The sequence below is a fragment of the Rattus norvegicus genome, chromosome 19 (genome assembly GCF_036323735.1).
Source record: "Rattus norvegicus strain BN/NHsdMcwi chromosome 19, GRCr8, whole genome shotgun sequence".
Taxonomy (NCBI): Eukaryota; Metazoa; Chordata; class Mammalia; order Rodentia; family Muridae; genus Rattus; species Rattus norvegicus.
This window is the reverse complement of record NC_086037.1, coordinates 18,134,019-18,156,928: the sequence shown is the minus strand read 5'-3', so window position 1 is coordinate 18,156,928 and position 22,910 is coordinate 18,134,019. Positions and strand designations below refer to the sequence as shown.

The 22,910-nt window shown below is 46.3% G+C and overlaps 1 protein-coding gene across 2 annotated transcripts; it reads right to left on the bottom strand.

The window, feature by feature from the left end:
* Positions 1 to 14,853: 14,853 nt before the first annotated feature.
* On the bottom strand, positions 14,854 to 18,843 carry LOC134483187 (uncharacterized). 2 transcript variants are annotated; one of them, XM_063278454.1, is made up of 6 exons: positions 18,677 to 18,843; positions 17,484 to 17,643; positions 16,872 to 17,015; positions 16,073 to 16,239; positions 15,249 to 15,354; positions 14,854 to 15,125 (listed from the first exon to the last, which is right to left on the bottom strand). In XM_063278454.1, the coding sequence occupies exons 1-5, from the start codon at positions 18,801 to 18,803 to the stop codon at positions 15,290 to 15,292; spliced, it is 663 nt and encodes a 220-aa protein (XP_063134524.1). In that variant the 5' UTR covers positions 18,804 to 18,843; the 3' UTR covers positions 14,854 to 15,125; positions 15,249 to 15,289. The 2 variants fall into 2 exon arrangements, with proteins under 2 accessions (XP_063134524.1, XP_063134523.1); XM_063278453.1 differs by having other exon boundaries at positions 14,854 to 15,354.
* Positions 18,844 to 22,910: the final 4,067 nt, after the last annotated feature.

The following is a 22,910-nucleotide window of genomic DNA, read 5'->3' as shown; positions in this document are numbered from 1 at the left end:
TTACTGAGAGTGGAGGTGACTCCGAGAGATAAAGTGCAAAAGAATAATCCAGTATGTCTGCAAACAGATGCTGTCTCATTAGGGCTTTTCAATGCTCAGCAGCTAGAGAAGCAAGGGAGAGGCATTGGTGACTCTCAAGCTTAGGTCCTCTAGTCATTATAAGCTGAGCATGACACAAAAAGGGTCATAGTTATCACACTAGAATCTAGTAACTAGATTTAACCAACCTACCACATTAATGCTGTGTTTGGTGGTATTTTTTGCCCTCTTAGGACCTGGAAGAGGCTTGGGGTTTTCTAATCCTACTCATAATTTATTATCCTTCCCAACACTATGTGCTTTGTTCTGTTAATGCTAACAGCGGCATCCAATACCTAGGATATTTTCTACTGACATGTGTGACATGAGACAAAACAGTCCCTGTCATCCCTCACCTGAATAAACTTCCTTAGAGGACAGTGTAGTTGGAGGGTCCTTCTTTCCTCTCCAAGATCGAGAAACATTTCCAGTCTCCAGACAAGTGTGTCAGCCATTGTCCAGTGACTGTCTAGAGATGTCCACAATGTCAGCTGAGTGAGGGCAGAGCAGGGCATTGGGGCTGGGCAGGGGATTGGGGCAGGGCAAGGCTGGGCAGGGGATTGGGGCAGGACAGGGTAGGGCAGGGCAGGGCAGGGCAGGGGACTGGGGCAGAGTCCATGAGATGTCAGTAGGCAACAGGCCAGCTGGGGCTAGTGTGGGTACAGGGCTTCTAGTGTGGGTGTGAGAGGAGGAAATTAGGAATGGTCAGATTCTGAGGCAGCACATAGGCCGGAAGCAGCTTAGATCATCTCAGTGCCATATAGGGACATTGTAGACACTGATGGGCAGTGTGGGGATGGTAGGGTCCCATATACTGCTCTCTGCAGGTGTCAGGAGAGCATACAGTGGCTCTGTCAGACTTATGACAATCAGGCAGGCACTGGGTGCAAGTGAGAATCATGGGACAAGCCCTGTGTGCAGCCTGGTTTTGGGACATTCCCAGGTGCCCCATGGACTGCAAATTAAAGGCAAAGGACACAGGGAAGCCAGCAATTCCCATGCACAGGACATAAATACCTGTAGAACTTTCTAGAATTTCCATAGACTATCTGTTACTAGTCCTCATTATAGAAGGCACCAACATTCTGCCCTCTACTTCAACTTGGTGAGACAGCTATTCTAACTCCAGCAGGAAGGCCTCAGGGAAGACAGTAAGAACTCGCAGGTGACCCCTTTTATATTGAAACAGGGTCTTCCTATGGAGCCTAGAGTGACTGTAGGGTCCTAATGCTCCTGCCTCACAGTGACTAGAATTCCAATCCACCCTCAAGAGCAGTTGATTCATCACTAGATCAGACTAAGGAAATGTGAGGCCCCAGGGTGCTAGGATTACCAGGGTCCTAGTAAGTTTCTCCAGCCTAAATTACAACCTGAGTCAGTGCTGCTATTTGGGACACTGCCTGATGCCCAGTGACATCACACCTTGGAACTCTTTGTCAAACATAAGCTGTTATGGGAATGAAGTAGCCACACAATAAACACTGGTCTGGACACTCCTAGGTCAAGAATCCCCTGTTGGAAATGCCTTGGACCGCAAAATTTTAAATTCTAGATCCTTCTGGGTTTTAGAAGATTTATAAATACAAAAAAAGAAAGATGGGCATAGTAATTTAAGCCTGTGATCCCAGTCATGGGAAACTGAGTAAGGGTGATGGAAGACTGTAAGTTCCAGGCCAACCCGTGTTTCAAGAAAAAAAAAAAAGGCATGGGGAAGATTCCACTCAAGTGGAAACCAAAAGGGTTTCACATGGGTCCTGCCATCCACTGGTCACTACATCCACTCTCATCACCACAGCCACAGGCAGACACTGGGGAACATTTCCCACTGTCTCTCTTTGGGATGCAATCCACCCCATGATTCTATGTGAGGAATCCCCCAAAGGTTGCATCATGTGAGGGACCTAGAAAGTTCCAAGATTGGGAGAATTTAGGAGTTTATAATTAGGGATGATCTACAGCTGTGGCAAAGCCTTTTCCCAGCACATGGCAGCCCTAGGTTTGCCCCCAACAGTAAAAATAAAATCCCCCAAAATAATTCAAACAAAATGTCCTGAAGCCTGCGCCCTGACCAGTCTCTTCAAAAGTGCCAGGAACCTGGGTCCACATTTAGGACCCAGCACGACCTCTGTGACCCATGAGAAGGGATCTAATATGGGAATTAGTACAGTATGACTTATCCTTGTGGATACCTTTGGTGACAATAACCACCTGACCCCTGAAAACCCATCTACCTGGGGGGCTCAACACTCATGTCACCCAAAAAGCCCAGATCCTAGGGCCAGCATGGGCAGGAGGTGAAGAAAGTTTGTCTCTCGTGAACATCAGTTGCCGCTCCTGACCTGACTCTATCCTCAGGAGACAATGTCACCCCAGAAAGTGTGGGTGTCAACGGCTCTTCCCAGGCCAAGGCTGGAATACTCCTTAAGGTCCACAATGCACAGCAGTGCTCACTCTAGAGCTAAATGTTCTACAGCTGAAAGGGGTGGGTGCTCTGCTGGCCACGCCCCTCCCCTGCAGTATTTAGTGCACTCAGAGTGGTGCTTCAGATGTGAGGGACTTCTTGAGGCTACTCCCATGGAGAATGGCAGATTCATCAGAACGGGGCACAGGGTGAGTTCAGAGCACAGCTGGGAGGAATTTAGGGATGCCAAGCCATGACTAAGACCAGATCCTGGGCTGACAGGCAGTTGAGCTGGAGAACTGGCATCCAAAGTGTGACTGCCTAAATTCCTCTTAGACCAAAAGCCCTGGATCTGAGCTACTTTGGTTCGTGCTCCTAAGTGGGGTCCCAGACACAGCTCAGAATTGGGGCTGTGCATGGACTTTGGTGCTGGCAGCAGGTGGCTTAGCCACAAAGTGCCGAGCTTTCCCATCTGTGCCCACTCAAACTCCTCTGTCTCATTTTAGGTGTGTTTGGTATAGTTTTGAGACAGGGTATCTTGTAGCAGCCCAACTCGCTTTGAGCAACACTGTAACATAAAAATAACCTTGAATTCAAGATCCTCCAACCCCTCTGTCCCAAGTCCTGGAATTAAGACCTCCAGCTGTGACCATTTTACTGCAGCATAGGATCCATCTCTATTAGAGTGAGCTTTGGAAATACTGGAGCTCCGACTGTTCCTTAGAATTCAGGTTTCCTTAATTCTTAGCAGGAGTTTTGTGATGATGCTGATGAGAGAGTCAGGAGTTACACTGGGAGAGGTAACAGTCCTGGCAGCCCTGAGTGCTCAGTGAAAGTCAAGACAGAAGCCTGCTGATTAGCACCTGAGTGAAAGTGGGAGGATTCAGAGTTCAAGAACAGACTCAGTTACATTCCTAAGACCATATTGCAACATTTTTGTTTCATTTTTGGCTTGTTTTCTTTGAGACAAGGTGTTAATTTATAGCCCTGGCTGTCCTGGAACTCACAATGCCTCTACCTCCCAACGGATGGAATTAAAGGCATGTGCCAACATGCACTGCCACTAATTAATTTTTAATTAAACATGCTGGCACAATCCAGTAATCCCAGTGCTTAAGAGGCCGAGGCAGGCAGATATCTGGCTTCCTGACAAGTCTGATCTACAGAGAGCCTGTCAGAATAGCCAGGGCCAAACAGAGAAACCCTGTCTCAAAAAATAAACAACAAAATGAATTTGTTTTAAAGAAGAGAGGAACTATTTAACAGAATTAGAGGGAGAGAACCAAAAGGTAATGGGCAGTGCAGAGTCTAGCTTCTGAGATGAAACTGGACACTATGGTGTTAGGGTGGGGATTCTCATCTTGGACTGGGAGACAGAGGGTGACTTCAGGCATGGAAGGCTCAGTCAGTCATTAGTCAGGATTCTCAATCAAGAGGGTGGTGTAAGTTCCAAAATGTGTGAGCAGTGTTCTGCATGAGAGTAGAAGAACCCGCCTACCTATACAAAACAGCCAATGAAGAGTAATCACAAGCATACGTCTGGAGGTCCATGGAGAGGTTAACATCCACCTTAGTGTGGATTCTTCAGAGCACAGGTGGAGAGGAGTAGAAGAGCTGATGGTGGCTGAGGCAGGAGAGGAGTTTGGGTGTGAATTTGAGCCAGTAAAGGAGCTTGTAGGTTGGGCAGAGCAATGAGAGGTCTAACAGCATAGCTGTTGAGATCCTTCAGATTAATTTGTCTTAAGAGCCTCATGCCATAGCCAAGGACAGGAGTAGATCTGACTATTGGGTGGCTGGGCTCATATAGCCCAACAGGTTTGTCCTTGCATCTGTGGGATTCCAAGTCTCTCCCTTTAGACACAGCCATGGAGAAGGTGTAGCAGTGAAGGTGCAGATGGCTTTGCAATGCTTGGCTTATGGTGTTGAGTACTTCATGCTCCACAGAGCTAGGAAATGTCCTAGAAGCCAGGGAGGCTGAGCATGAGGAAGACAGGTCTCTGGGAGAGAGAAATGATAACCAAAGTCACTAAGAACTTCCTGAATCACAGTGTCTGTTAACCATATATTTTATTTACTTATTTTTATGGGCCTGAGTGCTTCACCTAATAAATGCTTGTGCACCATGTGGTATGTGTGGTGCCCATGAAGTCCAGACTGATTCCCTAGAATTGCAATTACAGGTTAATAGGAGCCACCATGTGGCCACTGGGAACTGAACCTTGGTCTTCTGCTCTTAGCCACTAAACCAACCATCTCTTCAGCACCACCCCCCAATTGTATAGTCATTAAGATTTAACCATTTGGCCTTCAGTATTTGAATTAATACAGATGTGACAAGAGTTATAGTTAACATGGTGGTTCAGGTATAGACAGGCAGGCATCTCATTGTATACAAAATATGAATCCTTCCTTCCTTTCTTTCTATCTTTCTTTCTTTCTTTCTTTCTTTCTTTCTTTCTTTCTTTCTTTCTTTCTTTCTCTTTTTGATTTACTCTTGGAGACAGTGTTGTTTTTTGTGTAGCTGACCTGGAATTAGCTCTGTAGAGGAAGATGGCCTGGAATTCAGAAATCTGTCTGCCTCTGCCTCCCAAGTGTTAGGATCAAAGGCCTGTGCCACACCACCACACATCCTTCTGTTTAAAGGAAAAATGTAGTCTTACAGGTCAGCATGAGTTTAGCCCCGGTATAGACATTTTCCTAGGCCTTAGGAGCTGTAGAGTTCATGAAGGATTTGCTGCCTTCCCCTTTGGGGGGAAGCTCTGGTCCCTCTCTGTCCTAACAGGCTCTGAGCCATCGCTGAAAGAGAGTCCTCTGAGGACTGAGGGACATCCATATCCAGTGCTCTGACTTCCAGGAAGGTTTGAGGAAGGGGGTCCTCTTCTTGTGGTGCCTCTAGTAGGAGCAGCCCACACTTGGGCCCAGCTCCCACTGTCAGAAAAAGGAGGGTGGCTCTGGTCTTTGCACAGCTCTCTAGCTGAATGAACAGTGCATCTCTCCTCTCTCTCTTGCAGGAAGTCTCCAGTCTCTGGTGCAGGTGCTGTTCCCAAGACAAAGGAAAGGAAAGTGCTAAGTGAGGGTTCCCGGGATCCTTTAAAACATTATCTGCATTGTCTTCATTAATGTTTCTGTTTAATTTTTTATTCCATGTGTATTGATCTCCTTGTAGGGGTGTGCATGCCAAAGCATGAGTGTTGAAGGTGGAGGAAAAGCCATGGGAGTCACTTTATCCTACTGTGCGGGGTCCCAGGCTCTGAACTGGGTCATTGAGCTTGTTTACAAAGAGCTTTCATGCTGAATTTCTTGCTGGCTCTGATTTCAGGGAGAGCATCTCATACAGCCCAGACTGGCCAGTAAACTACTGATCATCCTACCTCAAGCATTACCATCTAGTTCATGAAAGGTTGAGTTATTGACATGAGGAACTGGGGATGGGCAGAGGTGCATGACTGAGGCTATCTCTGCTCAGTGGCATGCCTTTGGGGACAGATAGTTTTCATCACTGAGGTGTCATTTGAGTGCAGTGCTCCTCTGGAGAGAAGGAGTCTCTTTTGCCAGGGCATCAGGCTCTCCAGACAGGACTTGAAGGTGGAGGTCTGGAGGCCAGGCCTGCATTCCTCTTCAGAAGCTGCATTTACCACTCTGGACAGTGCTATAGCACAGGGTCACATATCCAGTTCCACACTGAGACCTGCTGAGTCACATGCAGTTTGTGCTGAGAAGCAAACTGGGGTCTCCTGCAAGGGCAGTGTGTGCCTCTCAACCACTTACTCATGCTTTCCTTAATTGTACACTCGAAGTGGGGCGGGCATGACACATGTGGGGGTCAAACACAAATCAAGGGAGTTTTTTTCTCTTTTTGTATCAGAGAGGGCCTAAGGATCAAACTCAAGCCCTCAGGATTGACAGTGATGCCTGGACCTGGTGAGTTCAGGGTAGGGGATGAGGGTTTAGTCCTAGGGATGGAGCCCAGGACCTCACATACGCTAGGCAAGTGCCTAATCACTGAGCTACATCCCCAGCAGATGTTGGTTGCAAGAGAACTTGGGCCCTCACCATGCCAAAGGAGCACTCTATCACTAAGTGGCCCCAGCCTGGTAGTCTTGTTTGTAACCTCTGCTGTGTTTGCATGCTGCCTGAGCTTATTAATATAGCCACATCCTCAGGGTGACAAAAACTTCATGGAGACTCCCACTGTCAGATACCTGAAGACAGGTTTCAAAGAGAACAGGTAACCAGTGCAGAAGTCTCAGAGTGTTCGTGTGAAGTACATGGAATATAAGTCCCAGATGACAGAATGCTCAGAACACTGGTGTCCCCACTCTTGGAAGTAACCAGGGCCACAGATCCCAGTCTTTCATCACACCTGAAGACCCCTAGCTGGCATGGTGGCACATACTTCTCATCCCAGCACTTGGGAGGCTTAGTCAGGAGAATCTCCTGAGAACAGGAGTAGGAGGACAGCCTGGCCAACCCATCAGGTGTTACCTGCAGGTCTAGTTCCAGACATAATCCTAGCATGCAGTCATCCCCGGCCATGCAGGGAAAGCATCATGGCACACCAGGAAGCCAGTGAGGCCCATGTTGCTTGACTGGGCAGCTACTTGTTAGCCATAAGGACTAGGGCTCAGAGTGCCCAGAGGCTGTGAGACTGAGGGTTTCAAGGACCCAGCAGCAGGCCAGATGGTCTCAGCCTGGACTCGATACTGAAGAAGGAAGGAGCCCTGAGTCCTGGGCCAAACCTGTTAGTAGCCCCATGACCTGGGCTGCTGGTGGCTGCTGGGGTCAGGAGCAGTGTCTTGGTGGGTCCTGCTGTGGTGAGAGAGAGCAGCAGAACTTCTGGAGGACAGAGAGGGAGCAAAATAGAACAGGAATCCAGTGTAGAGATCTTAGAGTGTTTGTGTGAAGCAGAGCTAGGAAGTGGGTTGCAGGGGCAAGGGAGCAGCAGGCTGTGCCTGTAGAGATGAGTCCAGCAGCATGGGGTGGGAGAGTATCTCAGGGGAGTGGCTCCTGTCCTTCCAGGACAGTCTCCATCAGAGACTGAAGGGCTGGGCCTGAGAGGCGAGGGGAATTAGGGATGAGGGAGAGACTGGAGAGATGTGGGAAACGGATGCACCTAGGAGTGAAGCAGGGCCCCCAATGTGGGATGGCTGAGGCCCAACAGAGTTGGATGTTGCTGATCCTACATTAGGCCAGGCCAGAGGACCCAAGCTCCAGCAGCCAGAAAGGAAGCCAAAGTGTCTGAGGAGGCCTGCATCAGATTGCTGCATCTCATGAGGGTCCCACCAGTGGCCAAGGCAGGATTTGTTGAAAGCAAGGTTGTGTGTATAATTGTTCTCACCTCAGAAGGGAATAGGTGGCCATGGCTCTCACAGGTACTGAGGGTGCAGGGACAGGAGACCTATGAACTGACCTTACTGCCACAGGGCGGCTGAAGGCTCTTGCTGCCTTCAGTTAGTTGTTATATTAACCTGGTAGCTTCATTTCTTGAGAAGCTTGGGTGGATGAGGTGTAGCAGATCAAGGTCCAGCTGTGAGGAGGGATCCAGAGTGTTCCATGGTTGGCAAACAGGTTCTGAGATCTGGCCTGTGCACTCAGGCCAGGGTAACTGTTTGTCTTAGCTGCAGGCTCAAGAGGGTTGAACAGTCCCAGGATCAAACACAACATGTGCCCTGTGTTTTCCAAGCTTTCTCATGGTTGCAAGCGCTGGGCGATCTCACATGGACTTTTCCATCATTCCCTGAGCTCTAGGTGACTCGGATGGATCATGGAGATATCTCTAAGCCTATGCCAGCACAGCAGTGACATCATGGCAGTGTCCTCTAGGGTTCCAGGACTGGATCTTTTTTTTTTTTTCTCTCTCTGCTGATACAAGGAATAAGACATCCTATAAAACAAGGCCAAGCCTTCCTAGAGTTGAAGCCCAGAACACACAAGACTCCCCCAGGGATTGGCCCATCCAAGAAGGTGTGGGATGTTTTGTGGCTTAGGTTGTTTCACGGTGAGTATGAAGTGTCTAAGACGTATACATGTAGCTGCTTGGGAGCTGGGGAGGTCATGGGACCCCCTAGATCTGATTCTGGAGATGACTGTGAACATCCATGTGGGTGCTGGGATCTGAACTCTGGTCCTCAATCACTGAGCCATCCCACTGGCCCCTGGCTGTCCCTTCCTAGAATGTTTCTGTATTTCCTCCTACTTGATGCCTTGATGCTGGCTCCTAGCCCAATGGCCTTATATACAAGATGAATTCTATAAATGTCTTATAAACACTAAGTATCCTGTGAAGGGTACTAGTGCCCTGTTCATAACAGGAAGGCTGAGGAATCCAGTCTGCAACAAAGAGAAGGCTGGGTGCTTTTCCTGTCATTCAGCATGAAGGGCCAGTCATGTTTTCATTGTAGCGTCCTGGTTATGCTCTGGGTCTTCCTGGTGCAGCAGTCCTGTTCTGTGACAAATGATGTGTCTCCTGCAGGAGGAAGAGTGGTCGAGTCACAGTACCTGCAACATGAGAAGAAAACGAAAAAGGTGATGAAGTCCTTGACTCCCAGAACCACAGGAAGTGGGTTAGGTGGAGGGCAAGTAGGGAGACAGCTGAATCCTGAAGGACACTGTTGGGACCTTTGCCAGGTGCCTCTGTGACATCCAGACTTGGACACAGGGATGAGTCTGGGTAGTCTAACATCAGCATATATCAGTCTCCATGGTCTACGGCCCCTGCACCTCCTCACTGCTCCTCTGGCTTTGGAGACCTCAATTTTGCCAAGCCTTTTCTTCAGGACCATCCCCTGAATCATCCAGGTGGCTCCTAAGAGACAGGCAGTGACAGCAGACATTTGGTATGGATCACAGGCGAAATTGTCATGGGGCTTTGTGCCATCCTACCCAGAATGCTGTGAAATGCCCCACTTTGGTGGTGTTCACTTCTGGAATGCCCTGTGTGATAGTTTCAGCTGTGAATAACAAGGCTAGCAGTTTCTACTGCTCCCCACACAGGCCTTCAGTACCCTGAAAGCTGCAGTGCTCACCTAGAAGGGAAGCACATTCAGGACAGGGAGAGCCCTGAGGAGCTCAGTCAACTTCCTGGTCATCCCTGCAGAGACACCTCACCCCTGCAGTGTGTGGTCATCCCCGCAGTGACACCTCACCCCTGCAGTGTGTGGTCATCCCCGCAATGACACCACACCCCTGCAGTGTGTGGTCATCCCCGCAGTGACTCCTCACCCCTGCAGTGTGTGGTCATCCCTGCAGTGACACCTCACCCCTGCAGTGTGTGGTCATCCCCGCAGTGACTCCTCACCCCTGCAGTGTGTGGTCATCCCTGCAGTGATGCCTCACCCCTGCAGTGTGTGGTCATCCGCGTAGTGACACCTCACCCCTGCAGTGTGTGGTCATTCGCGCAGTGACACCTCACCCCTGCAGTGTGTGGTCATCCCTGCAGTGACTCCTCACCCCTGCAGTGTGTGGTCATCCCTGCAGTGACGCCTCACCCCTGCAGTGTGTGGTCATCCCTGCAGTGACTCCTCACCCCTGCAGTGTGTGGTCATCCCTGCAGTGACATCTCACCCCTGCAGTGTGTGGTCATTCCTGCAGTGATGCCTCACCCCTGCAGTGTGTGGTCATCCGCGCAGTGACACCTCACCCCTGCAGTGTGTGGTCATTCCTGCAGTGACTCCTCACCCCTGCACTGTGTGGTCATCCCTGCAGTGATGCCTCACCCCTGCAGTGCAGACCTTTGGACCTGTGGCCTTCAGGTTCCGGATTATCTGTTAAACTCAGTTCATAATCAGAATGTTTTGTGTTCAGCCTCTGCCTGGACTGTACTCCAAGAAGAGTTCAAGGGTTTCTGTGGCAACATCTAGAGATCAAGCCTTAGCAAAAGGATTCCCACATCACCCTGCAGGCAGATTCCCATAGTCATCCCTAGTCCATTTAAGCTGCTGCTGAAGATGCCTTGAAGGCATAGCCACATCGACCCTGTGTGTTCAGAGGTGATGTTTTCATTCAGGAACCTGATGCTGAGTCTTCTCCTAACCCAGCAGGCGGTCCCTGCATCAGGCTGGAGTCTTGAGTTTCTGTGTTGTCCTGATAACACCTGCTGTGTTCTCCTGGGGCAGAATGGATCTCAGAAGGTCTGGGCCAGTCTCACTGGTTGAGGATTCCTGCAAGGCCTCATCTCCAATTCCTGAGGGAAGGTGTAGGTTAGGAGAACGCCTGGATTTGAAATTCAGTGTTTTCAGATTTCAGGATTGGATGAGGGGAACTCAGCGTGTGCATGTGTCCATGTGTCTGTATGCATGCACATGCAGGCCAGGGATGGACACCAGCAACCTTCCTCAGTCACCCTATGCCTCTCACACAAAGGAGCTCTCACACAGAAGCTGTGGCTCACAGATGAGGTTGCTCAGGCTTAGAGTCCCAGAGATTCTTTTGCTGTGCTTCAAAACTTTGAGAGAGAGAAAGAGAGAGAGAGAGAGAGAGAGAGAGAGACAGAGACAGAGACAGAGAGAGAGAGACAGAGAGAGAGAGTGTGAGAGAGAGAGAGAGACAGACAGAGAAAGACAGAGAGAGAGAGAGAGAGAGAGAGAGAGAGAGAGAGAGAAAGAGAGAGATTCTACCAGCTTGTACAACCATGCATGCACATATGGATGCCAGAGGGAAATATCCTGTATCTTCCTTTTCGAACAGGGTCCTAATCAACTATCAGGTCTCTATATCTTAATATCTAGCAGGGGTCCCAGCGTGAGCATAGCCAGGGCATACACATGCTTGGCTGTCAGGCAGGCAAGAGGCAGAGATCTTGCTCTATTTTTCATGGTTAATGCTCTTAGTGCCCTTGAGGGCCTGGCGGACACCTGCCTGGAGACGGCTGGATCTGATGCTGGCCTAGACAGCCAGGGCTATTGATGATGGATGTCCAAAGTGGCCCTCATTCTTGGCAAACTTCTCTCCTCTAGTCTAAATGTGCTTGGGTGTTTAATGCAAGGACTGGGTTGTAGTTTTCCTCTTCCATCCTGCTGCCTCCTTGTTTTCTTCAGTGGGTCACCTGCCCTAGTGAGGAAAGAGAAGTGTGTGAACCACAGCACCACCTGCCCATGCTTCTGCTTGCTGGTCTGTGGTATCTGTTGATGGAGAACCGTTCCTGTGGCGGTCAGTCCTGTTGCCGTTTGTGAGTTTTGAGGATTTACGTCAGTGTAGTAATGTGCACAGTCATCCTGGGAAACCCCACAGGAAGTTGGTCCCCAGGTTTCAGCACACAGAAGCACAGGCCAGAAGAGATGCCCAGGTGTTGAAGGAGGTCCGGTAGATGTGCTGTTAGTTTCCTGTGCCTGATGCATGATTGTCCCTTGCTTAATAAAATGTATACACAAAACTCTTTAAGTGTCCCACTGACCTCTGAGAAAGAACATCAAAGGGAAGATGGCTTTGAACTCTTAACTCCCTGTTCCTGTCCTCATAACAGGTTTCTGTAGCAGCCAAAGGAGAGAAGCCACCTGAGGGAAGGAAGTCCAAGACAGTGCCTAGGAGCAGAAGTAGGGTCTGGCTGTAGAGGGGACAAGTGGCTGGGTATAGGGACTCTAGGATCAGAAAAGAGGCTGCCTGGCATCTCCCACAGCAACGAAGACAGTCACGCATAGTCATGCTCAAAGGCCAGTCTGATCCAGACTGTCCCTCATTTCCCAGGCGATTATAGATTGTGTCAGGTAGCAGTTGAAAACTGGCCATCAGGGCATGATTCAAGTGTTTATTAAGGTATCATGGCATCAAGAGTATATGAGGACATAGCCATATGTACACAGAACGACATGCAGATGCAGAGAGCAGGGAGGGAATAGCCAGGAGCTCCTGCTTGCTGCTGCCTTAGGGGTTCTACAGAAATCCCAGTGGCACTTGGGAAGTGGAGGCAATATCAATTAGGGATTGTGGCCACATGGGGAGATTGAGACCAGCCATGTGCTGTGGCATCAGAACACTGACCAGCGATGACAAAATGGAACATAAAACACTGGTTGCTCAGCTTTGATACTGCTGACTGCTGATGTGGCCAGGGGCAATCCGGTTCACCAAAGGCTCAGCCAACAGTTGTCTCTCCACTCACCAAATGTCAAAGAGTGGCCCAGCTCCACAACCCAATGTGTGCCCACATTGCAATGGCTCCGGTACTGTTTTACCTCAGCTGCGGAGATCTCAGGATCCATGAGTGTCCAGCACACACACACCCGAAAGAGACAGTCTTAGGGGTCGTAGGCAGAACTGAGTGTGGTAAGCCTCTGCCTCACGGCTCAATGGCCCTGACCTTGGCATTGTTTGGGCACAAGAGAGCAAAGTGATGCGGACAGACAACCTGCAGTCTACCACGCTGGAAGGGCATGACTAACACTGATTGATCACATCCATGTGACTACTGAAGCTTTTCCTGCTCTCTGTAGTGGTGACCTTACAGAAACCATGCACACCCGGTTTAGACTGCATTAAAGTAGCACACCATTTCAGGGTTCCCTGCAAGGTACCATGGGACAGTAGTAGCATGAGTCTGCATGTATCTCGACAGTTTTCACTAGGGACCAAACACACACACACACACACACACACACACACACACACACACACACACACCCTTTACTGACATGGTGCACATTCTTTGCACACAGAAGAAAGTGAGTAGTACTGAAAACACACCAATCATGGAATTGATGGAGGGAGTTGTGGGGAAGCTGGGGCTTAGAGTTACTTAAAGGCCCTATGCAGGCTCTCCTTTTGTTGGAGGAGAAACTTCAAGTGCAATGTGGTTCTTTATTTTCTTTCTCTAAAGCACAGAGGGCTAGGGTGGATCACAGGGCTTTGAGCATGTTCGGCAAGTACAGTCACAGTGAATTAAATAATAGGGCTGGAACCCTATTAATCTTCTACAGAATTACAGAGCTGCCTGGATGAAGACTCTCAGCTGAAAAGGTGGACATCTCAAGACAGGCACTGGACAATGGCTGACAGACTTGACTGAAGACTGGAAATGTTTTGGTATCTCATAGGAAAAGAAGGCCCCTCCCAATACACTGTACTCTAAGGACAGTTTATTCAGGTTAGGATGACATGAACTATTGTCTCAGGTCACAGATGTCAGCACAAAGTATCCAAGGTGTTGTATGCCAATGGTAGCATCAACAGAACAAAGCACATAGTGTCATGAAGACATAAATTATGAGTTTGTGTAGCAAGACCCAGGCCTCTTCCAGGTTCTTAGATAGTAACTGAGAACCTCAAATATGGTGGTGATGTGATAGTGTGGGGTGAATCTAGTTACAACTAGTTTGTATTGTGACACAGATGACACTTTTTGTGTCATGGTCAGCTTTTAATGAATGACTAGACCTAAGCATGAGAGTAACCAAATACTACATTGCTTCTCTAGCTGCTGAGCTTTTAAAAGCCCTGGGGTGACAGCAAGCTTTTGTGGACATACTGCATTGGTCCTTCTGTACTTTAACTCTCTGAGTCACCTCCACTCTCAGCAAGTTAGATCAATTCCACAAATTGGAAATCAGTCACCTGGAAAAAATACATTCTCAATACGATCCCAGATTGGCCATGGAAAAAGGGTAGCTTGAACTGTCCCACCTAGGTTGGGCTTGCACAGGCCTTCTCTCCAAAAGAAACCTGTGTTCACAGCTGCAAGCTACACTCACTATGGATGCTCTAGAGGTTCCTTCCTAAACTGCTTAGATTAAAATAATTTTCTTGCTAACAATCAAAAAACTGATTATGCCAATCTGGCCTACAAGAAGCTAGTTTCTATTCTGTATTTTATCAGATGTGCAGAATACATATGGTCATCACTGATAATAGGTGAAAGATCTGCTCTAATATGAAAACTAAGTGATGCTGGAGGATGATCCTGACACACAATGAGCAGTGGGAACACCAGAGCTCTGTAGGGATGCCTGACAACCTAACACGTTGAGCACGCACGCCTCAGTAAGTTCCCTGTGAACACACATCTCCTGAGATCTCTCTATTTAATTGGAGGTGATCCTGTCCACCTAATACAGCACCTCATGTGGAATAACAAAAGCCACCTGCAGGAGCTGTGGTGATGACTCACAGGGTAGAGCATCTGCTGCTCTCTCAGAAGAACCACATGGACCCTAACAATTGGGTAAAGTGTGTCAGTGATTACATCATAAAGTGTGTGTCCGAGACACAGCCACATTATCCACACAAAAGACACTGTCAAACTGGGTACACCTTGGTGACTTTGAATTCACTTATTAGCCCAGGCTCCATGGAACATGCAGAGATCCATCTGTAGCTGTAAGTTCTAGGTCCACAGGAAGGGACAGAACCCTTGAGTAAGAAAGATAGTCTTAAGAGTCAAGACATAGAATTCAATTTTTATTCATAACAAATACATTTTTACAACAAAACAGGATTAAAATGAATAAAAATATTTAAAAATATTTTAAAGTAAAAATAGTAACAAGAACATATAAATATGAAACAACAAAAAGAAAACTTCAATTAAAATCATAACAAAAATATTTCTAAACAGCATATTCTTAACGAACATTTAGAAGCACAGACGTATTGCTGTTTCTCCTCTAGCACAAATAATGAAAGGCGGTCCCCCAAGTTGTCTCTCAAGTGCTGTTTTCTGAAGAAGAAAGTGAGTAAGACCTCAATCAGTCAGGATGGCTTAGTGGTATATAAATTTAGGGTCTCTAATAAATGACAAATTAACGCAGAGGATGAATACTCATCCAAAAAATGTTGTTACCATTCAGGATGTTGGTCATCAGGGACTCCTGAGAAAGCAACTTATTCTTCAGGAAGCTCTCTTACTGGGGTGTGTCCAATTCCAGCTCTCTTGCACTTTCTGAGACCTGGGAGAGGAAGGCAGTTTTTCAGACACTGATTTGGTCGGGAAATGCAAGCCAGCTGTCAGAATGCTGCCTTCTACCACCTCAGTTCTATTGGACAGTCGACATGGACCTTTTAACTGATATCATTGTTGCTAACTCTGTGGGCAGGGCAAAATCTCCAGCAAGCCTCACAGTAATGTGGGCTGCCAATCTGGGACCCAGACTTATACCAGTGCAAACCAAGAACAGGGCAATGGGAAGAGACCTCATCGGGTTGCAGGCAGAAAGGAGATGTCCATATGTCACCAAGGTTAAAGCCAATGACAAGTACTAATTTGACATTTGCACTTGGTTCTTATCCCAAAGGTGCTTCCTACACAAGAGGTCACATGACCACAGAGTGTCAATTGTTCAAGAACCAAGAAATTGTTCAAAACTCTACATAGGATCCAATCTATCACATGGTTATGCAATTTTAGATATGTTACTCATCTGTCACCATTTCTAGACTGCAGCTTCAAAAAGAGCAGCAAAATATGCTTGCACAATAATTCAGTTTCTGAAAAGTGGTTAACTTCCCAGAATACTTGTGCATAGGCAGAGCAATGAACAATTCCATTACATGAGGTGGTTGGCTGGTTGTGAGTGTAAATTAGAAAGGTGGTAAGAGAAGCAAAGATGTATCAAATTGGCAAATTTTATCAGATATTGTTAAGCTAACACATCTGCTCATCCCTACCTGATAATGCTGGTTCTGGCCGTTGATGGTCTTTATCTTTCTTGTTGCAGTCAACCAAATATTTCTGGTTCAGTGCACAATCAAGATGTACCTCCTTGCTCTCCTGCTTCAGGGGGACCAACTTCTTCCTACATGTGTTCTCCATCAGGAGCTGGCTATGCAGGTTTCTGGAAATACAGTATGCATAGTAAGATCATGCTGGCCCTTCCTCCCATTCCTACTCCCAAGTCCCACTAACTCTACCAGATCCCAGATACCCATGAAGACTTAATAAAATGCATCTTGACACATATAAGGCTGCTGCACAAACCGTAAAGGGTTAATTCGGGGAAGAATAAATTGTTTGCTTGGCCTGACACCAATTAGTGTCCACACCTCTGAGAAAGAACATGGATCTACAACTATCATGAAAGCCCAATGCATGGGGCCAACATCAATTAGTAGTGGGCCAACACCCTCAAAGGAGGTCAGTAGAACCAAGAGAAGGATATGCTAACCATGTGGTCCACGCACTGAATTTTATAAAACCTGGTGTGACACCATAGGTCCAGGTCAGCCTAATAACCTTCTGCTGACTTCAATCAGTACTGTTCTATCTAGAGCCTTCTGAAGATGCCTAGACAATCCTGGGATGAGTAACAGTCTTTTATGGAATAGAAAACTGAGTCCTAATGACCCTGGAACACTGATGGGTAAATAGCACAAGAGATAGAACCAGAGCTGAAGACCGTCCAATCCAGAACAAAGAAAGTCAGAAATGGCCATTCCACAAGTGATAGCCTTTCTGACCAGGACTTACCTAGAGAAGGTAATCTCCTTCTTCAGCTTATGGTTGTTCTCATGGACCTCAGTGTTCTCCATCTCTAAGTTGTGCAGAATTGACATGACCGCCTCCTCCATTCTCTCCAGGTCTTCATAATATGGATTTGGCCTGAAGTGTGGCCTGGCCCCAAATGATAGAATACAATGAACATCGGCATTTAGGAATATATGAACTCAGGGTGGGTCCTATATTACTCCAGGCTGCTGCCTGGATCTTCCAGCACTCAGTCCCCTGCCTAGCAAGTACAGAGACTCACCATAAACTCACTGCAATTACAATCTTGCAAAGCCACCAGCTGTCAAGGGCTTTGCAAATGCACACTGGGAACTCACTCTTCCTGACTTTATCCCTGAATTCTTCATTCAGACCACAAGTTCTGCTTTTAAATAAGTGGAAGCAGATGAGTCCATTTTCAATCTCACTCCTGAGGAAGGGTAAGGTTCTGAATCTCCACTATATGGGAGGTGAGGTTTAGCACAGGGTGGTTAGGGAGGCACAGCTTTCTAGAACCCAAAACCTTAACAGGATAAGAAAAAGGTGACCTTGCAGACCCAGGAATGAAACAAGAGCATTTGGTGTGATTCATACCTGTTCTTCATGGATCTCTCTGTCAGAAACCTCAGGCGATCTCTCAGGTCATTTCTCTCCTCGGTAATGAGCTGCAGCTCTTTAATCAGCCTCTCCTTTTCCTTCATGGCCTGATTCTTGCTTAGGTCAGTGCCATGGGAAGATGTTTCTATCCCAGCATCTGTAGGTAGAAGAACACAAGTGAACCTGCATGGGGAGAATGCATAGAGTGTACATAGATCACAGTGAGGCCTAAACAGGAGAACAAGCCTGGAACCCAGTGTCACTGCTAGGCGATTGGTCTATGCTTAAGAGACCTCCTCAGGGGATCTCAGTTCTCGCACTACTCTATAGAGACCAAGAGATGTAAGCAGCCAGGTGTTCCCTATGCTGGACATCACGTGCTTACATGTACCACAGAGATGGCTTCTCCAGGATTATTATCAGCTGAACAGGGTACAGCTTGGTTTCAGGACCCTCACCCCTGTGGTTTCAGAACTCAGATGATAAATTCACCATCCACAAAACTTGAGTGATTGGAGACACTCAGATGTCCTACCCTGATACTCTAGGCCAACAACTTTGGATTTAAAACACATTTCCAGGGAGGACATGTTCAACAGACTTATCAATTCCCCTATATGAAATAACAAATGCCCCAGAAGTGCGAATAGGTTACAGGCTGAATCTTGGTCTACACGTTCCAAATAGTTTTGGTATTGTAGAAAAATTTTTGTAACATACAACCTCTATTATATAAAGCAAACGATGACCCTGCCAGTTAGAAGAAATCGGAGAAGGTCTAAGAACATAAGATTATTGCCTGAAGCACAATCTCTCCCTGTTACTACTGTCAGATACCCACTGTATTTAAAGAAGCAATGATAGTGAAATACATTGCTGCCCTGTCTAAACTCAGAAAAGGTGGACCATCCATGACTACTGATGGTGTTATTATATCAATGTAACAGAGCAAATGAACTGAAAAGTAAAGACCAGAAGTTCACAGTATAATAGCATTGGCCTTACCATATCCTCCCAGTGGGGATGGGGAAACTAAAATTCTGAAATCCTTGACTTTAGGGAATTGTGATATTCGTGGAAATTCAATTCCTTTTCAGATGCTCCAGTTGCTGTGGCCCATTGCTAGAAAGGTCAGCTTAAGCCTGCAGCCACCCTGGCAGGAAGCTCAAAATATACTGCCCAGAACTTACTCCACATTCCCCAGAAGTGCTGTCTTTGTCCATCATTACTTTGAGACGAAAGGCCAGACTCCTTCACTTTAGTCTCTCCAGAATCGACGTTCCCCCTCCCAAAAAGCTTGCGAAGACGGGAAAACATGTCTTAGCTTGTAACCGCCAGACTCAGACTGAGAGAAACTAGGGCACTGGTTGTCACTACAACACTGGTGACATCACAGAGGATGCCAGAACTCTCTAGGAGACAATAGAATGTCCAAGAAGGGACGGCTGATGTCATGGGGAGCAGACTTTGCCTCCTGCTAATGTTCTCCCTGTACTGAGCATAAGCAGAGGTGCCCTTTCCAGGAGACTTTCCTGGGGCAGAGCCACTGAGCATCTCCTGCTTCCAAAGCCAAATTTTCCTCAAGGCTTGATTATAAAACCTTAGTAATTCCTATGCATCTAAATGAATGTTTCCTTTCAAATCTTTCCCAAAAAATGTCTCATCATAACTCAAATTGTCCTCATTCACCAATGTTAGCCATTAAACCTTCCTGAGATTTCACACCAGCTTGAATATGCAGTCAAAAGTTCTCTTGTCTCATTATGTACAGGTGCTTTATATCACATCAAGAAATAGTCTGCATGGTAGGTTACAACATGCGTGTGTATTAGGGGAACACTCATGAAGTCATGTGCTTAGCAATCGACAATTGCCAGAAAATTCCTTAGGAGAAAGAGTTGAAGTCTTTAAGGTTCTAGGAAAAGAGTGGAGACCAGTTGGCAGAGGAAAGTGCAATATTGGAGCCACCAGTGAAGGGAACCTCATGCTGGTGGTGGGCTTCTCCTCTCTCCACCAATGTCGAAAAGGAGCACTGCTCACAGGCCTGAGTAAGATATACCATGAGCTTCTATCAGAAAAATAAAATAGTCAAGAGATATAGGGGGTGCAATGAAACGTCTAAAATGAGGCTATAAACATCATTAAGTGGATAGAGCAAGGTCCCTGCACCTGTACACTGGGAAATGGCCACCACACCAAACACAAAAGCATCTATCATAGTAAAAAATGAATACTTTATAGAATGCACACACTAACATTGATTGATCACATCCATAGTTCAAATTTTGGGGGCATATTCATGGCCTTAACTATCTTTGTCTCAACTTATATAGCAAAAAATAAGAAAGAACGAGAAAAGAAAAAGTCAAAACTAAAAGCTCAAGCTTCTCATATGAGGATTGCAGGAAGTGTTATATGGGAGTCAGTTCTGATTAGGCCATTTTAGATAGAACAGTGCATAGTGACCCGTAATGTGATGGGCCCTATATAAAGCTTTTTGCAATATTGGAATTTTAACAAACCTCATCCAGAACGTACGGAAGAGGCACCATGAGATAACCATGTGATCACCATGTCCTTACTCTGCATCAGGTTATTTTTCTGCATCCTTGATTGTCAGGCATATAACAGCAACAATCTGAAATAACTGGTAGACATGGAAAAACATGGCTAAAACTGTAGTTGTGGGTTACACACCTCAACTGTGAAAGGCTAATGCTGTCTGCACAGTCCTTGGAGGCCACTCTTATAAGCCTATTTATTGCAAAGTGAAAGGAGGTTTATCTGAGCTCAAAGTGATCCTGGCCAGCCAGGTAGAGGGCAACATGTGATACTTGAGACCCTGTTTTAAACCAGCACAGAAATCCACACTTCATTCAAAGCATCATCTACGAATTCTCGATTATTTACCATTCTCTCCCTACCAGTTGTTCTGTTTGGAATGGTAGAAAACAACTGGAACTGATCTTTCTATTTTAAGGACCTTGATCTCTCTTTTTTTAGGTCCACATTAAGAGTGCATACAAATGGACATCACCATCTGAACATCTTAGTATTATCTACTCTGTATATATAGCATAATACTGTGCCTATGAAAGTCTTAAGCTTCCTTGAGTGTAGTTGCCCCATCAAGAAGTGTGAAGTTCTGAGTTCAAACCCCAGTGATGCTTTAAAGGGACTAGAAGAAAGCGATTAGAGATACTCCACTTCTTTGTCCTTAGATTAAATCAAGTTGACACAATGTGAACCTGGTGGGCTATTTAACCATGCATCTTTCTCCCAACCCCACTTCCACGAGTTCAGTCCATGGCAGAATTCATCCCCCACCATCCTAGATATTTCTTTGTATATTTCTACAAGAGCCAGGTTTCTTTTTTTAAATAGAATTAGTTGTAGTCAATCAACTGCTGCCCTATGTGAGAAATGATTAGTATCTATTGCAACTTACCACACTGTATTTGTGTATACAAGTACATTATTGGAAATCCAGCATTACTGAGGGATTGGAAACCAGTGCTGTGGCCTAGCCTTTCTGTGCCTAGTCCTGGCTCACAGGCAGCAGGGGGCAGACCTTGAGTTCCTCTTCAGGGACAGAGTGATGTTGAATGGGCACTGAGCAAGCAGAGAAACACAGCTGAGGCAGCTCCTTTCAGTTATCAAACACATCATCGCCTTCCCATCTTAAGGGCTACTGCTGAGGTCTTGCCCCCATACCTACCTTAATAGCAGCGAATTTGCTACACAGCCGCCAGCTCTTTCCTATTGTTCTGTAATATGCCTCCACATCATGGATGCCAAGAAAAACACTAACAAAGAACAAAAAACTCTGACGTTGAACTGTGTGGTGCTGGTCACATACCCTGTTATGTTCTGTATGTTATGAGGTTTGTTAATCTTAACAAGTTCCCCAAGTGTATTCTTCACATAGGACCCAATAGATTCAAGGAAAATAGGAACAATTATGTGTAAAATGGCCTGAGTCAGGGCCCGTAGACTGAAGCATTTCCAACACTTGTGCATGAGCCCATGTGGATTTTGCAATGAGCTGGGCCTAGAAATGTCCAGTACACAGTTGTGAGCTGTTGCTCTGGTTGAACTGTATTGGTGTGTGCATTAATAAACTACACCTATTTAAATGAATTCAGTGTTCCTGTGGTTTGAATCCAGACCCCTTGACACCAGATCTTCCCTTCTGTAGCACTTGGGAAAAAGGCTAAGTTTAGGAAAGGTGATGTCTTGTCATAAGTTATGTGACAAGAGGGATGGTGAATGATCCCTTGAGATAAGAATCAAGGTTTCCTCTGTGGTATTTAGGTCTATACTGGCCCTGTGCAACAGCTTCAAGAACCCATTTCTGATTTTCCTTGGGATTCCCGTGATGATGCACTCAGACAAGATGGGAAACAACCAAAACGGTGGTCAGACTTGATTTATAAAATGTAGGTAACATTGCAAACTTATGTTGTAGGATATTTGATCATATTGTCATCCCCAATATTGTGTTATTTACTTAGAAAAATACCTTCTGGCTGTGTAGTTCAGTACTAGCACCAATATTTAACCCTAGAGCTATTTTTGTTTCTTTGTTTGTTTTTTGTTTTTGTTTTTGGATGAACAAGTACTTTCCTATTTTGTGGCCCAGCCCTAGCTCTTACTTCTTTGCACAGTCATAGAGAGACCTCAAACATATACTCAGACAAAGCCAGGGGAGTGTATAAAAGGGCCTAAGGCAATACCACATAATGACATTGAAAGTGGGCTCTCTTCTTGATCCACGCCTCCAGCTCTCCTGACATCTACATGAATTATAACTCCTAATGCAGTGTAAATGATGTCTGCGCTATTGCTGAAGGAATCATGAGAATAACAACTGTAAACATTCCACCATGGATAGAATTTGTGGAAAGAGGTGACTGGCAGCCAACAAGAGGGCTCTACAGTTAAAGGGGCTTGCTGTCAAGTGTGATGAGCTTGACTATATCCCCAGGACCCACGTGGTAAAAAGGAGAGAACCAAGGGCCAAGCTGTCCTCTGGCTTCCACTCATGTGCTTACATGTATGTGAGTATATATGTATATGTCTGTATGTACGTGTGGATATGAATGTGTGTATGCATGTATGTGTATATGTGTATATGTATATGTGTGTATATGTCTGTCTATATGTGTGTATAGGTGTATTTGTATGTGTGTATATGTATTGTATGTGTGTGTATGTGTGTATGTATATGTGTATGTGTGTATGCATGTATGTGTGTATGTGTGTATGTGTGTATGTGTGTGTATGTGTGTGTGTGTGTATGCATGTAGGTGTGTATATATGTGTGTGTGAGCATGAATGTGTATAGTCATGTATATGCATGTGTTTTCATGTACGTGTATTCGTGTTTATGTACGAATGTATGTGTGTATATGTATGTATGGA

What these genes read in the sequence shown, in the direction of transcription:
- LOC134483187 (XM_063278453.1), bottom strand. Translation starts at nt 18,803, where the DNA reads ATGTTTTCCCGTCTTCGCAAGCTTTTTGGGAGGGGGAACGTCGATTCT. An exon ending in GCACTTCTGGGGAATGTGGA is followed by an intron (nt 17,644 to 18,676) that starts GTAAGTTCTGGG and finishes TTCTACCTACAG; the next exon opens with ATGCTGGGATAGAAACATCT. An exon ending in AAGGAGATTACCTTCTCTAG is followed by an intron (nt 16,240 to 16,871) that starts GTAAGTCCTGGT and finishes CTGTATTTCCAG; the next exon opens with AAACCTGCATAGCCAGCTCC.